This window comes from Lissotriton helveticus, chromosome 3_2, assembly GCF_964261635.1.
Source record: "Lissotriton helveticus chromosome 3_2, aLisHel1.1, whole genome shotgun sequence".
Taxonomy (NCBI): domain Eukaryota; kingdom Metazoa; phylum Chordata; class Amphibia; order Caudata; family Salamandridae; genus Lissotriton; species Lissotriton helveticus.
This window is the reverse complement of record NC_136062.1, coordinates 136,934,477-136,949,168: the sequence shown is the minus strand read 5'-3', so window position 1 is coordinate 136,949,168 and position 14,692 is coordinate 136,934,477. Positions and strand designations below refer to the sequence as shown.

Sequence of the window (14,692 nt, the reverse complement as noted above, 5' to 3'; positions counted from 1 at the left end):
TTCATTTGCATAGCTCAACTATTGCTGCTGGTCATGAGTTGGTTAAAAAAACAAAAAAAATAAGGAAAGTGTGTCCTCATGTAACGTAACTGGTGCTATGTAAAGCGCTCTGATACCTGATTCGGTTCGGGTCTAGTTCGCGCTATATAAAACTCTGCAAAAAAACAAAAAAAAGAATATTGGTTGGGCAGAGTCATCTGGTAAGGAGATTGATGAAGAGTGTAAGAGTTTCAAAGCCCCCTGTGGACAGGTATTCTTCAGTGTGGGATGTTTCAAGAGTTCTTGAGTACTTGGAAAATTTGGGGAGTATCAGTGTTTTAGATTTGAGAGTTTTAAGTAGAAAGTTGACTATGTTATTGTGCTTATTGTCTTTTAGAAGGGTGTCTGATGTAAGAGCTTTGGATGTTGGGGCTAGGATTTTTAATCCAGAAGATGTTTGTTTTTATCTGTGTAGAAGAACTAAGACTAATTCAGATAGCATTTTTTATCCTCATTTTGATGGACATGAGCGGTTGTGTGTTGTGCGTTGTTTAAAGGAATATGAGATGAGGACTGTAGGTATTGGTTCTACATATGAGAATCAGTTGTTAATTTTAAATAGGAAACCTCACAAACCTGTTTCAAACCCTACTTTAGCAAGATGGGTGACAGAAGTGATGAAGAATGCTGGTGTTAATGTGAGTAGGTTTGGTGCACATTCTGTGAGCGGTTCTTCGGCATCAAAGGCATTTATGCTTGGAGGAGCTTTGCATGATAGTTTGAGGTGCGCAGATTGGTCGAATGATTCTGACCCTGCTCGCAGGCAGGTCGCTCCCCATGCTGCTGCACAGCTCTGCCTGCATTGTTTTTGCCTAATCTTGTATTTTTCTCCTGTGCCTAACTTGTTTTCTTGCCCAGACTTGTTTTTATTCCTCTGCGCCTGTACTTGCTTTCTTGCCCGGACTTGTTTTTATTCCTCTGTGCCTGTACTTGCTTTCTTGCCCAGACTTGTTTTTATTCCTCTGTGCCTCTACTTGCTTTCTTGCCCAGACTTCTTTTTATTCCTCTCCTCCTTTAAATGGCGGCAGCTGCGCGGCCGCGCCGCTGGCGCAAGGCAAGCCCATCTGCGCCCGTCTGCGCCTGGCCCGCGCCCAGCGCCAGAACCCCTGAACCCCACGAACGCCACGACACCAGACTCAACTAAGACGCCAGAAGCCTCCACGCACTCAACGCCGACCGAAACCACACCTGCTTCCAGGCCACCCCGATACGGACCCACGGACCCTTCTCCTGCCGCACCTGCAGCTTGACCTGCGACAGAACCACCAAACCTCCAAGGACTGGACCCAACCACCTCCGCTGCATACTCCTCAACACCACCTCTGCACGCAAACACGCTGTCGAGCTCTGGGATCTGCTCGACACCTCCGCCCCAGACGTTGCCTTCCTGACCGAGACTCCTCGGCGCCCGACATCGCCATAGCCATCCCGGACGGCTACAAAATCACCCGCAGGGATCGCACCAACGGAACCGGAGGAGGAATAGCCATCGTCCCCAAGTCCACCCTCAAGGTCGCCACCCACGCAGACAACACCCTCAACACCGCTGAACACCTGCACTTCCGGATCCACACCGACCCCAACACCACCCTCAGAGGAACACTCATCTACAGACCCCCCCGGGCACCGGGCTCAGTTCAGCGACTCCATCGCCGACCTCGCCAGCACCCACGCACTCGCCTCCACGGACCTGAACTTCCACCTCGAGAACAACAACGACGCCTACTCTGCCACCCTGATCGCCAACCTCGCCTCAAACAACTCATCACCGCACCCACGCCGCCGGCCACACACTGGACCCCGTCTTCTCCACAGGCACCCACGTCGCCTTCGACCACACCAACGAACTCCACTGGACCGACCACCGCTGCATTCATTTCACCTTCAAGAAACCAGCCACGCACCACCGCACCCAACAGCTGCCTCGCCGCTGCTGGAGCAAAGTCACCGAAGACCGGCTGACCACCACCCTCGCCCAGAACCCACCCACCGACCCCACCAACCCAGACGCCCAGCCCGCAACCTCAGACAGTGGATCGATGACTGCGCCAACACCCTCGCCCCGCTCAAGAAACCCTCCAAGAGCCACGCCAGCAAGAGAGCCACCTGGTTCACCGTCGAGCTCCAGACCTCCAAACGCGCATGCCGGAAACTGGAGAAAATATGGCTCCACGAACGCACACTGGACAACCACGCAGCCCACAAGGACGCCACCCGCAGACATCACCACCTCATCAGATTAGCCAACAGATCCTCCTTCAAAGACCGCTTGGACAACAACGCACACGACAGCAAAGAGCTCTTCAGCATCGTAAAGGAACTATCCAACCCCAGCGCCAACAACATCCCGCCCTCCTAAGAACTGTGCGACTCACTAGCCATCTTCTTCCACCGCAACATCGCTGACATCCACGACAGCTTCAACACCACAACCGCCCGACTATGCCAGACTCCACTTCCCCTGTGAACACCACCAGAGCCATCCGCCTGACCTCCTGGTCCAACGTCAACGACGACGAGACACGCAAGGTCATAAACTCCATCCACTCAGGATCTCCGTCAGACCCGTGCCCACACCACGTATTCAGCAAAGCAGATGCAAGCATCGCACCCCAACTACAGAAGGTCATCAACATCTCCTTCGAAATAGCGACATTCCCGGAAAGCTGGAAGCATGCCGAAATTACCGCCCTCCTCAAGAAGCCCAAGGCGGACCCCAAGGACCTCAAGAACTTCCGGCCCATCTCCCTGCTCCCATTCCCGGCAAAGGTCATCGAGAAAATCGTCAACAGGCAATTGGCCCGCCACCTGGAAGACAACAACATCTTGGACCCGTCCCAGTCCGGATTCAGACGAAACCACAGCACCGAGACAGCCCTCATCGCCGCCACTGACAACAACAGGCGCCAACTAGACAACGGTGAAACATCAGCCCTCATCCTCCTGGACCTGTCAGCCGCCTTCGACACGGTCTGCCATCGCACTCTAAAGACACGCCTCCTAGAAGCCAGAATCCAAGAGAAGGCCCATGACTGGACCACGTCCTTCCTCTCCGGCAGAACCCATAGCGTCCGTCTCCCACCCTTCCGATCTGAAGCCACCAACATCATCTGCGGCGTCCCCCAGGGCTCAGCCCGACGCTGTTCAATATTTACATGGCCCCCCCTCGCACAAGTGGCCGGCCAGCACGACCTCAACATCATCTCCTACGCCGATGACACCCAGCTCATCCTCTCCCTCACCAAGGACCCACACACCGCCAAAACCAACCTGCACGAGGGAATGAAGGCCGCCGCCGACTGGATGAGGAGCAACCGTCTGAAGCTGAACTCGGACAAGACGGAGGTACTCATCCTCGGACCCACCCCCTCAGCCTGGGACGACTCCTGGTGGCCGACCACACTGGGAACAGCACCAACACCCACCGACCATGCACGCAACCTAGGATTCATCCTCGACTCCTCCCTCTCCATGGCTAAGCAGGTCAACGCCGTCTCCTCCTTCTGCTACAACACCCTCCGCATGCTCGGTAGGATCTACAAGTGGATCCCGACCGCAACAAGAAGAACAGTGACACAGGCCCTCGTCAGCAGCAGACTGGACTATGGCAACACACTCTACGCAGGAATCCCAGCCAAACACCTACAACGACTACAACGCATCCAAAACGCCTCCGCCCGACTGATCGTCAACGTCCCCCGCCGCAGCCACATCACCCCCACCTGAGAGACCTACACTGGCTCCCCGTTGACGAGAGGATCACCTTCAAGCTCCTCACCCACGCACACAAAGCACTCTACAACGCCGGACCAGCCTACCTTAATACCAGACTCAGCTTCTACACCCCCAGCTCCGCCAGCCTCGCGCTCGCCGCTGTCCCCCGCATCCAACGAACGACCTCCGGCGGCAGATCCTTCTCCTACCTCGCCACCAAGACCTGGAACACCCTCCCTACCCACAAACGGCAGACCCAATACGTACTCGCCTTCAGAAGACTCCTCAAGACCTGGCTCTTCGAGCAGTAGCAGCCCCCCCTCCTCCCCCGCCCCTACCCTCAGCGCCTTGAGACCCTCAGGGTAAGTAGCGCACTCTACAAGTACTCTGTGATAAATACAAGTTCGCTGTTGATACATGGGCTTTGAACTTGCATAATATTAGCCTCCGGTCTTGCCATAAAATGTAGATTTTCATCAGCATTGATGGACAGAAAATCTGGATTTTATTAAAGACACAGGCTAATATTATCACTCCTCTCCCTACCCTTGTTGGTAACAGTTGTTTGTTCTTTTTCAGCTCGTGGACAGCAATGAAAAAGGATGAAGGAGTTTATACTATTTTGGATTATTTGTTAACTGGTTTGAATTTGGACTCAAAAAGACTGATTATTTTACTGCTGCACAAAAAGAAGAAGAGTCATGGAGGTTCTGGCTCTTTGCTAATGTTCGAAAGAACTTTTGTTGTGTTCTATGTTCTTTGAAGATGCTGCTGTGGGTGGCGCAATAAAGAGGATTGCATAATATTGGTCTCAGTGTCTTTAATAAAATCTAGATTTTCTGTCCATCAAGGCTGATGAAAATCTACATTATCTCAGGGCTTGGTAAAGGAGTAAATGGTCACATATTTACTCAAGTTCTAAAATAGGGATTTGGGTGCATTGAGGAAAGAAAATAATTGAAACACATATGTACTGCTTATTTGCTATTTATTGAACTTGGCTACATCATTCCTTCCTGCAGGAATCATTATTTGTTTGCTATCCCTGCTGGCCCCCGTTAATTAATTCATTCTTTTACAGCAAGATGGAGGCACTACATTTCAATATGGAGAAGCCACTATTTTTATATGCATTATTCTGGCCAGATTAAATTTCTTTGTACAGAAACACTTAAATTAATTTAAGGCAGTCTCTCAGAAGAACTCCAGGCCAATCATTCCTTACACTGGGAAAGAATGGTGTTCCCTCTCTCCACTCTACAATCCAATGCCAACACATGCATTCCTCTTGTGAACTGGCATGGCCAGGATCATGCAGGGTGTCAAGAGTATAGGGTGAACATAAGTTAGGTAGGGTCTTCTTGGTGTTTGGGTTATTGAATCTAGTGCATCATAGGGGTAGAGTGCTGGTTTTGAAGAGTATTCTGATATTTCCCAAATATGTAATTGCCTAGCAAAATAGTCCATTGCAAAGTTTAAGTCATATAAGATAAACCATTGAAAGACGCCATTAGGATGATAGCGACAGGGCAAGGGATATCAGGTCAAGCCGAAAATACAAATAATAAAATGTGCTCAGAATAGTCAGAAGTTCAAAACATGTAAGGATGCTAGTTGACAAGAAGACAGAGGTCTTTAGAGGGCAGCATGCACTGTAACTAATTCTTTATTGCATGAAAAAAACATTACAATGTAATACATGATAAACACACATGCAATTAAACCGTCCTCAAGCATCCATGGCAATTTTATTGATTAAAACCTGTTCCTCCAGCCGAAGGAGCCCCTTTCCCTATGCGAGAACTAGTACGTCAGAAGGTGCAGTGGGGTAAATGGTTAAAGTGTGGATGTTCATTTTAGAGTCCTGGGCGGTGCAGGGACAGACAGAGTAAGCCTTAAGGCCCTGATAGTTAAAAATGTAGTGCTTTTTATAAAATCAAAGAGGGATAAAATCTAAGAAGGTAGTGTGACCATTAAAACACAAGTCTATTTTATGAGATGAGGTGCAGAGGCTCATTTGAGAGCACCACGGCAGTGCATTATGAACGATAAGGTGCGCGTGCCGATTTATATAATCTAGTTTTATAAACATTTGTGTACAGATATGCTAAAATCTAGTGCAAGCATTAGGCAAAGTAGCAGCATCCATTATGAAGAAGAAAGTCCAACATGCTCATTAAGAGGTCTGAGGCAATGCATTTCTATAGTTAAAGCGCGAGTGCTTACTCCTTAGGAATCCGAGCAATGGGTATTATGGAATTTAGACATGAGTGCGAGGATGGGTGCAGAGGGCAATTGAAGAGATTTGGGAACATTTGAGGTGTGGATGCACATAATAAAATCAAGAACAATACTATCTTCACATGACTGTTCCCGCCTCCCCACCTTCAGCTAGATCCTTGGCCGCAGACTTCTGATCAAATCTCAGTAGGAACCTAACCATTGCACAGTTCAGACCAATGTTCAATGGATCAAAACAGGCCAACACCGCCTCCCTACATGGTTTTATGCCTCGCTCTCTCAACTTCTGGCACAGGAGCTCACGTCGATCCCCAATGCCAGAACAGCAGAAGCATAAGACCTGAACAATGTTCTCCGGCTCTTGTTTGCAAAGCTGACAGGCGTCTTGCCATGGCTTTCTTCTCTATGGGAGAAAATGTCCTCATAAGGGTAATAGTCCTAGCCTACATTTCAGGAAGTGTTCCTTGGCCTGGTTGCTGTATGTTTTGCTTAGGTAGCACTGTGGTTTTAGCCTGGTGTAATTTTGAAATGTCATCCACCCATGACTGCACTTGGACAGTCTTTCTTATTGAAAGCAGCTGTGTGCTGCATTTGGTTGTTGTTTTGTACTCCAGGTGGCCTAAAAAGGAGTCCTAGGCACTTGTTAGGTCGAGAGAACGCAAGGCCTGATTTAAGTAGGCCCATGCTGGAGAGCTCAACCTATTTTCCAATTCGTGCTAATTCGTGCCAAAGGTAACAGCCAAGGAACCCGCCCCAGACTGACAACAAATCACAAAGGCTTCCTTCCGAGCCAATGACTGTTTGGTAATGGCAAACTCCAGCCTAATGTATACAGGCGATGAGTTTGGTGGTGTGACCTATATATTTCAAGTATAATTTTATCCGGAGTGGCACAATACCGACCCCTGAGCGCCTCACTCCCAAAGGTCAGAGTGGGGAGGATCTTAGTTTGCGCCACGTGCAAAACTGGCATGAGCGCAGGGCCATTTATAATGTAGAAGGGTCCTCAGGCCATAAGCCTACGAATTATCTTTCTTCCTTATATCCTCTAGTTGGTCAAGGTATCCTCTATTCCCGTTTAAATAAACTACGGGCTACTTGCAAATTTGGTGATGTTCAAGTTGGCCAATTCCCCCCAGAACTTTCCTCAGTCCACACTTTCTAATGCGGATTTGTAGTAGAGAAAACCTAAATAAACCGGTGCTGGTTTATTTTTAGGCGGAATCAATCAACAAAAGACATGATGTTTGCTGTGGTCCCAGTGTGTTTGTAAAGCCAGTTTAATTTGGGGGTAAGATAATGATGTGCTGGCATATGGGCCAAAGAAAGACATGCTAACTTAACATGCTCCAGGTAGAGTCTGACTTTGGGATCTTTACAACATCCGCACATCGTCGCCTAGAAGCTCAGATCCCATAACAGAAGGACAATGGATGAGGCCAGATAGAAGTAAAATATACAATCCAGCTCCTGCTAATCCATCAAGGTGCAAGTCCTCAGGATCTACCTGGACCAAATTGAACATTATGTGTTCTACTGCCGGGATGAATCTGAAAATGCAGCAAAGCTTTTAGCTGAAATTGTTCAGAGGGCAATATGGACAGATTCACGGTCCACATTTAGTTTCCATACTGCCTTCACTTTAACCTGTGCAGTGAAGTCTTCAAAATGATTACCAGTTCACCAAAGAGCTGAATCCAAGGACTAAATGTAGGTGTTAGTACCTAGCAACTTTGCTTATATATTTCTGTCAAGGACACATAGTACATGAACAATACATTCAGGTTGTTAATATATGAAACTGCTTGTTTTTTAAAATCTGAATTCCCCTGCAGCTCAAAGTTCATTGGTACATACGAATACCATTTAATAACTTGTTTCAGATTATCTGATATGCCAAACATGAAAAAGGCTTTTTTCTCTTACAGGTTTGGCATTTTATAACAACTGTTATTTGGCAATCTCCATGCACCTTTAGTTCAGCATGTCTGTTTAATGGTCTGGCATCATCTCAAAGAATATGCATTCTCTATGTGGTTGCCATTCTGAAAATATAAAAAAGTTCAAATAATTCTGCATCTGTGATTTCCATGAGCAGATTAAACTAACCATTTTATTAAATAAACTGCAGGATATGTTCACTTCTACTGCTATCTACACCACGAAGTTTGTGGCTACTATAATGGAGCGAAGTGGAGGGACGCAGAGTAGAGGGACACAGATTGGAGGGTCATAGATTGTCAAAGTTGCATGGAGTAGAGTAGGGTGGCGTAGAATGAAGTACAATGGCTTAGAGTGGAGTAGTGTCGTGAACTGTCAGTGTTGAGTGTCGTGGAGAAGAGTGAAGTATTGTAGATTGGAGTTTAGTGGAGAGAAGTGTCGTAAAGTGGAGGATTGTAGAGTGGAGTATTGTGGGATGTAGTGGAGTCACGTAGAGTGTCGTGAAGTGTTACAGAGTGGAGGTTTGTGGAGAGGAGTATCGTAGAGTGAAGTGTAGTAGATTGGAGTGTGGTCGAGTGGAGAAGAGTAGAGTGGTGTAGAATGGCGTGGAGTGGAATGCCATAGACTGAAGTGACCTACAGTGGAATGGCATAGAGTGAAGTGACGTACAGTAAAAAGGTGTAGAGTATAAAGATGTAGAGTGGCAGGGCTTAGAGTGGAGAGGTGGAGATAGGAAGGAAGTGGAGTAAAGAATTGTAGAGTGGAATGGGGGAGAGTGTCGGAGTGGGGGAGAGTGGAGTGGCGCAAAGTGGAATAGAGTGTCGTAGAGTGGAGTATCATAGATTAAAATGTAGTGGAGTAGTGTGGTGTAGAGTGGGATAGAGTGTCCTAGAGCAGTGGTTTAGAATGGAGGAGAAAAGAGTGGAGGGGCATAGAGTGGTTTAGAGTAGAGTGACATGGCGTAGAACAGAAGGGCATAGATCAGAGGCACATAGAGTGGAGTAAAGTGTCAAAGAGTAGAGTGGAGTGGTGTAGCGTATAGTTGACTAAAGTGTCAGAGGGGAGTAGAGTGGAGTAAAGTGGCATAGAGTGCAGTGGCGTAGAGTGGCATAGAGAGCCGTGGAGTGGATTAGAGTCGTGGAGTAGAGTCGTAAAGTAGAGTGGCGTAGAGTGAAGTACAGTGGCCTAAATTGGTGTAGTGTCTTAGAGTGAAGCAGCGGAGAGTGAAGTATAGTGTCGTAGGGTGGAGTGGAACAGAGTGGAGTGGCAGAGTGTAGGGGCTTAGCGTAGAATGTCATAGAGTGGAGTAAAGTGCTGTAGAGTAGAGTACAGTGGAGTGCCGTGCAGTAGAGAGGAGTAGGAGTGATGTAGGGTTCCATAGAGGTCTGTAGAGAAGCACAGAGAGGTCTATCACAGAGTGGCATAGAGTGAAAGGGTGTAAAGTGTTGTAGAATGGTGTGGCACAGAGGAGGGATAGTAGCATGGAGTGGTGTACCATGATGTAGTGTCATAGTGACGTAGAGTGTAGTGGAGTAGAGCAGAGTGGGATAGAATTTAATGCTGTGCAGTACAGTGGCGTTGAGTGATGTTGAGTAGCATACAGTGTCATACAGTAAAGTGGCATTGAGTGGAGTGGCATTGAGTGGAGTGTCATAGTGGAGTAAAGTGGAGTGTCGTGGAGTAGCATGTAGTTGAGCGGAGTGACGTTGAGTGGAGTGGCATAGCGTGGAGTGACGGAGTGGTGTGGCATGGAGTGACGGAGTGGTGTGGCATGGAGTGGTGTAGAGTGGAATTGTGTCATAGAATGAAGTGGCATACAGGTTCGTAGAGTAGTGAGGCGTGGCATGTCAGAGTGGTGTAGCATGGAGTAGAGCAGAGTGGAGTATAGAAGAGTAGAGTGGCATAGAATGGAGTAGAATGGTGTAGAGTGGCATGTAGTGGTATAGAGTGAGCGTAGAGGCGTTGAGTGGCACTGCGATTATAGACAACACATTTTAAATAAAATTGACCATTATATACAGCAGACAAACAATAATGTGTAGAAATGCTGTCACCTAGTGCATGGATTTGTTTTGATCATATTAAAATATTTGTTTCCAGCACACTACAGAACTACAAAAAAGTGCTTCATTTGTCCTTTCCTAATTCTGATATATTCTGAAATATTTGCACAGTTCAATTACAGACATCTACATTTTGTTTTGTGCTAGAAAAAAACCTTTCCTTTACACACCCAGATTATATGATAAATCATCTAACTTTGAAGTCCTAGAAAGAATAATAAAACCTGCGCTCCCTCGGATGACGGAGCCGGACATTTGACTATAGAGATGGTTTAAAAGGGATCTCATGTACTGTCTTTTCATTTACATGCTTTTCCTATAAAAAATATAAGATCCATCGATTGGAAACATACCCACAGTTGCTATTTCCTAACCCCATGATATCAAGGTATAAGGTTCTACATCATAATAGAAAGGTGACATTGTTCCCGTGTGAACATCGCAGGTAAACGATCTCACTGCCTTTTGGTCACTAACAGTGAAACAAGAAAAGCCCTGAAGATGGGGAACACCTTGGAATCTATATAAAAGGTTTCATATGTCTGGTAAACATCTTTTAAGGACAAAAGCGTATTGATAAATAATTGTATGATGTGTTTTGGAGAGACAAAGGCAGGTTTCAACAGAAGGTGGTAACACTAACCGGGGTAATAAAAAGTGATACCTCAAAAACCATTGGAATAAAATATTGTGTGTGACCTGGTAAGGAATTGTTTTGTATCCTGTTCAAGTCATACCTGTAGAGGATTCCTCTCTGGGCGTGCTCCTTAATTCAAGATACTTGACACCGTCATCAGCAAACTCTTTAATTACATCTTTAGTCACCTTTAAATAGAAAGGGAAGATAGACGGAATCATGAAAAAGAAACCCAACTAACTCTCTGCTCAGGACAGACTAGAATCGCAAGTAACGTCATTCCAGGTAGATATTTTTCTCACACCGTCATACATATCGCCGATATTAAGTAATGTATATCGCACAGACATAAAATTGAAGACTTAGAGCGGTTACCACCAAACAAACCAGTGGAATACATTTTTTAATGTTCTTATGTAGTTAGGTAAATCTCATCGCAAGCTCATGCATACACTTTAGGCGATTTATTTTTTAGCTTTGCAACACATGCAATAAAAGCAAGAATTTCCCCCAAAATAACATCACAGAATATATTATCAAATTTCCATTTGAAATTATACTACGACACGTGGTTTAAAATACATTCATTCAAAACAGTCCATAAATCAATCCCCTTTTACTGAGCCGAACACAATTATTTTGAAATGTCATGTCCTAAAATTGCACAGAAGCTGAACAAAGGCATTTTTACAAAGTAATCATTTACTCCCTCGTCAATTGAATCAACTGGATAAGAGAAACTAAAACATAACAAACCAGTAATATATCTTCTGCTGTGGTGGTGATCTGATGTATAAATCCAAACATCTGGAAACATCTACAAGAAAAGACAACATATTCTAGGGCTATATGAAATTACTAAATCATTATGTAATTCTGCACATCATTTAATGAAATAAACGAGCGTTACTGCTGTAAAATATAATACTTTATTTAGAATGCTTCATGAATGGAATAAGGCTATTTGTCACACTTTGGAGAATCCCATTGATTAGGTTTTCTTATACGGTGAACAGATATATGGTTATTTTTAATCATAAGAGAACTGCGATCGTCATACATGAATTCGAAAAGAGCATACACCAATAATTGATTTTATGAATAGAACCAAATGTAACTTATCAGCATTATATGAAAACCCTAATCAATATGAACGTGTGGTTCAAATGAAGCATGACAAGGTAACTACTTCCCATGCATCCCTGATATGCACAGTTAATTATAAAAAAATGAACAAAACTTGAGAGAAAATGGTAACACAGTGATAGAAAGAAACCAGAAAGATGGTGTACACCAGAGTGGCTGCTGTTCCACAAGGCTAAAAGTTAGCAGGGTCAAGGAGAGTGACAGGAGTGTCATGGAGTGGAGTGAAGTGTTATGGAATGGCATACCGTCGAGTTGAATGGCATGGAGAGGAGTGAAGTTGAGTGTCAAGGAGTAGCATACCACTTTGTGGAGGGAGTAATGTGTCGTAGAGTGGAAGGGTGTAGAGTTGAGTGGTGTGAAGCACAGTGAAGGAGTTGAGCAGAGTGTCGTAGAGTGGAGTGGCACGGACTGTTGTTGAGTGGTGTAGAGCGGTGTTGTGTGGCGTAGAGGGTGTTGCATGAGTAGAGTGGAGCGGCATACAGCGGAGTAGATTGCCGTGGAGTGGCAAAGTGTGTCATAGAATAGAATAGAGTGGAGTAAAGTGCTAAAGAGCAGCATAGAGGGAGTTGCGCAGAGCGGCAAGAGTGGATTAGTGTAGTAGAATGGCACAGAGTGTAATGCAGTAGAGTGGAGTGGCATAGAGTGGAGTAGTGTGTCAGTGGAGCAGAGTTTAATCGAGTAGAGCATCGTGGAGTAACGTGGAGTGCAGAAGAATGGAGTAGAGTGGCCTAGAGTGAAGTGGCTTAAAGTACAGTGGTGCCGAGTAGATTGCCAAAGAGTGCATTGGTTTTGAGTAAAGTGGTGTAGAGTGCAATGGCTTACAGTGCAGTGATTTAGAGCAGCATAGAGTGCAGCCATAAAGAGAGAGTAGAACAGTGCAGACTAGATTGCAGTGTTGTGGAGTGGTGCAGAGAGGAGTAGGGTGAATAATCCACTTCAGAGCCAGGAATGGTGGGCCACAGTGCCCTTTCTTTTCACACTTAAAAAAAAAAATCGCTAGGGCCCTGAGCACTTGGCATAACCATGTTTGAGCTGCATGGCAGCCATCTTACCAAAGGTTTTGCCAACCTTTATTATTCATAAAGTAGTCCGAAGCCTGTGAGTGTGTACGCATGGGTGGCGATCTGGGAACGTTTTCTACATACTTCATTCATAATAAAGACTGGAAAATAATTGTAATATAGCTGCTGTGAGTACGCAAGCATTGGCAATAACTCTGAGAACAGCTATTAAAGGCCAGACCTATTGGCCTAGTCAATGCTTCTTCAAATTCAAAACGCTAGTTCTTTGTCAGCTGTGGTCACATATTTGCATTTAAAGAAAGACCGCTGTAGTGGCACTGATTTGCGTTCAAAACTCAATTAAGCGCCCTATTATTTATGTATTTTTTTGTTTTTAGTTTGAGGTCCACTTCAGAACACCGCATGTATAAGCCACATTTCGAAAGTCATACTCCCTATCAGGCTAAAATCGCATATATATTTTTAGGTCTCGCCTACGCAGCGCGCAAGCGTTGCATAGGAGGGGACCTTTAGGAATCGATCACCACTTTTTCCTAAATGGGTGAATGTTTTGCATTGCTTTGTATTGCAATGCGTGCATGTTTGGCGTTTCCCTTGCGGGAGCTAGCATCGGAACCATCGGTTTGTAATTATCTTCAAATCAGATGGTGACGCTGCTCGCTCTTGCAAGGGAAACATTGTGTGTGTCTGGTCCCTGTCAACAGAAGTTGTAAGCGCTTTTCTTTCCATGTGCTTTTTTTGTTTCCAACACATGGCCTTATAAATTATAACGGCTAGGTCTCCCTCCCACTTACAGTCCCCCTCTGGCGTCTCTGCAGGGTCCTCCCCCGATAGTGCTTCCAGTTAGAACCTTCCCCTGATAAGGACGTGTTTTCAAGCCCCAGCGCACGCCTCACATCAAAGGGAGCCTTGTTTGCCACGAGGTGCCCCGACAAGAATTTAATCTTTCACAGAAGACTTCAAACACGCCCCGCGCGCGAAATCTGCACAAACAGCAGCCCGTTCTTAACCAGCGCTGACAAAGACAAAAGGAACATGTCTTTTACATATGGTTTGCTGAAGATGCGCACTGTATGACGTCCAGCTGGTCGGTGTGTAAATAATGACTGTCTATGGAAGCTGTGTGTTTGTTGCTGGTGTGGCTGCTGGCCTGCGTGCAGTGGAGCCTATATGTGTCTGCAGTCTAGCAGGCACGTCCTGGCTGCCTGTTAGTCTCCTGCCCTCCTTGCATGGATACTCTATGTGCCTCTCTGTGCCAGTGCCTCCGTCTGTTTGGCATATGAACACAGACGCATGGTTTCTCTCTGGCTTGAGGGGGGCGAGGTTCTGTTGGAGTGCTACCCGACCCGGCCTCCCGCCAAACTCTCCCTGTCAGCACCTCTCTGAGAGCTCACCCGTGGCACTCTTCCTCTGTCACTCTTTCGGGACCTCGCTCCCGTCTGGGGGCGCTGCCTTTATTTACGCTCTCTCTCGTGTATCACTTTGCACTCTGTGTCTATGTCACTGTCTCAATACCTCTAACACTCATGAGCTCTCTCTTTCGCAGCTCTGTCTCTCTATCATGCCCTGTCTCTCTCTAGCACCTTCTGTATTTCTGTCGCTCTCTCAGAATCTTGCTCGTGGAGCCGCTGGATAGTAAAACCCAACAGCAATGACCAAGACATCTGCAAATGATCTCTGAAAGTCACTGTATGTACCTTGTCCTCGTGCACATTCATGGCAGGTTGTTTGAAAGCGGTCTGTATTTTTCTGTTGCTCTGCCTCTCTGCCAGCCCCCTCCCCCAGTGTCCCTCTCGCTTTCTGTTCTGTGCACCTCTCACCAGGTGTTTACCACCCCCTGTGTCTCTCACACAGCACCGCCCACGCAGTCTCTCTCTTACACTGTCTCC

General features: G+C 46.2%; 1 protein-coding gene across 1 annotated transcript in view; it reads right to left on the bottom strand.

Annotated features, from left to right (window-relative positions):
• Window positions 1-14,692, bottom strand: part of MAPDA (N6-Methyl-AMP deaminase) — a 173,548-nt gene that overhangs the window by 118,533 nt on the left and 40,323 nt on the right. The window contains exons 3-4 of the mRNA XM_078684933.1: window positions 11,392-11,452; window positions 10,736-10,823 (exon numbers count right to left, since the gene is read on the bottom strand). Of these exons, the coding sequence (XP_078541059.1) occupies window positions 10,736-10,823; window positions 11,392-11,452 (149 nt within the window). The remainder of the gene's footprint in view (window positions 1-10,735; window positions 10,824-11,391; window positions 11,453-14,692) is intronic.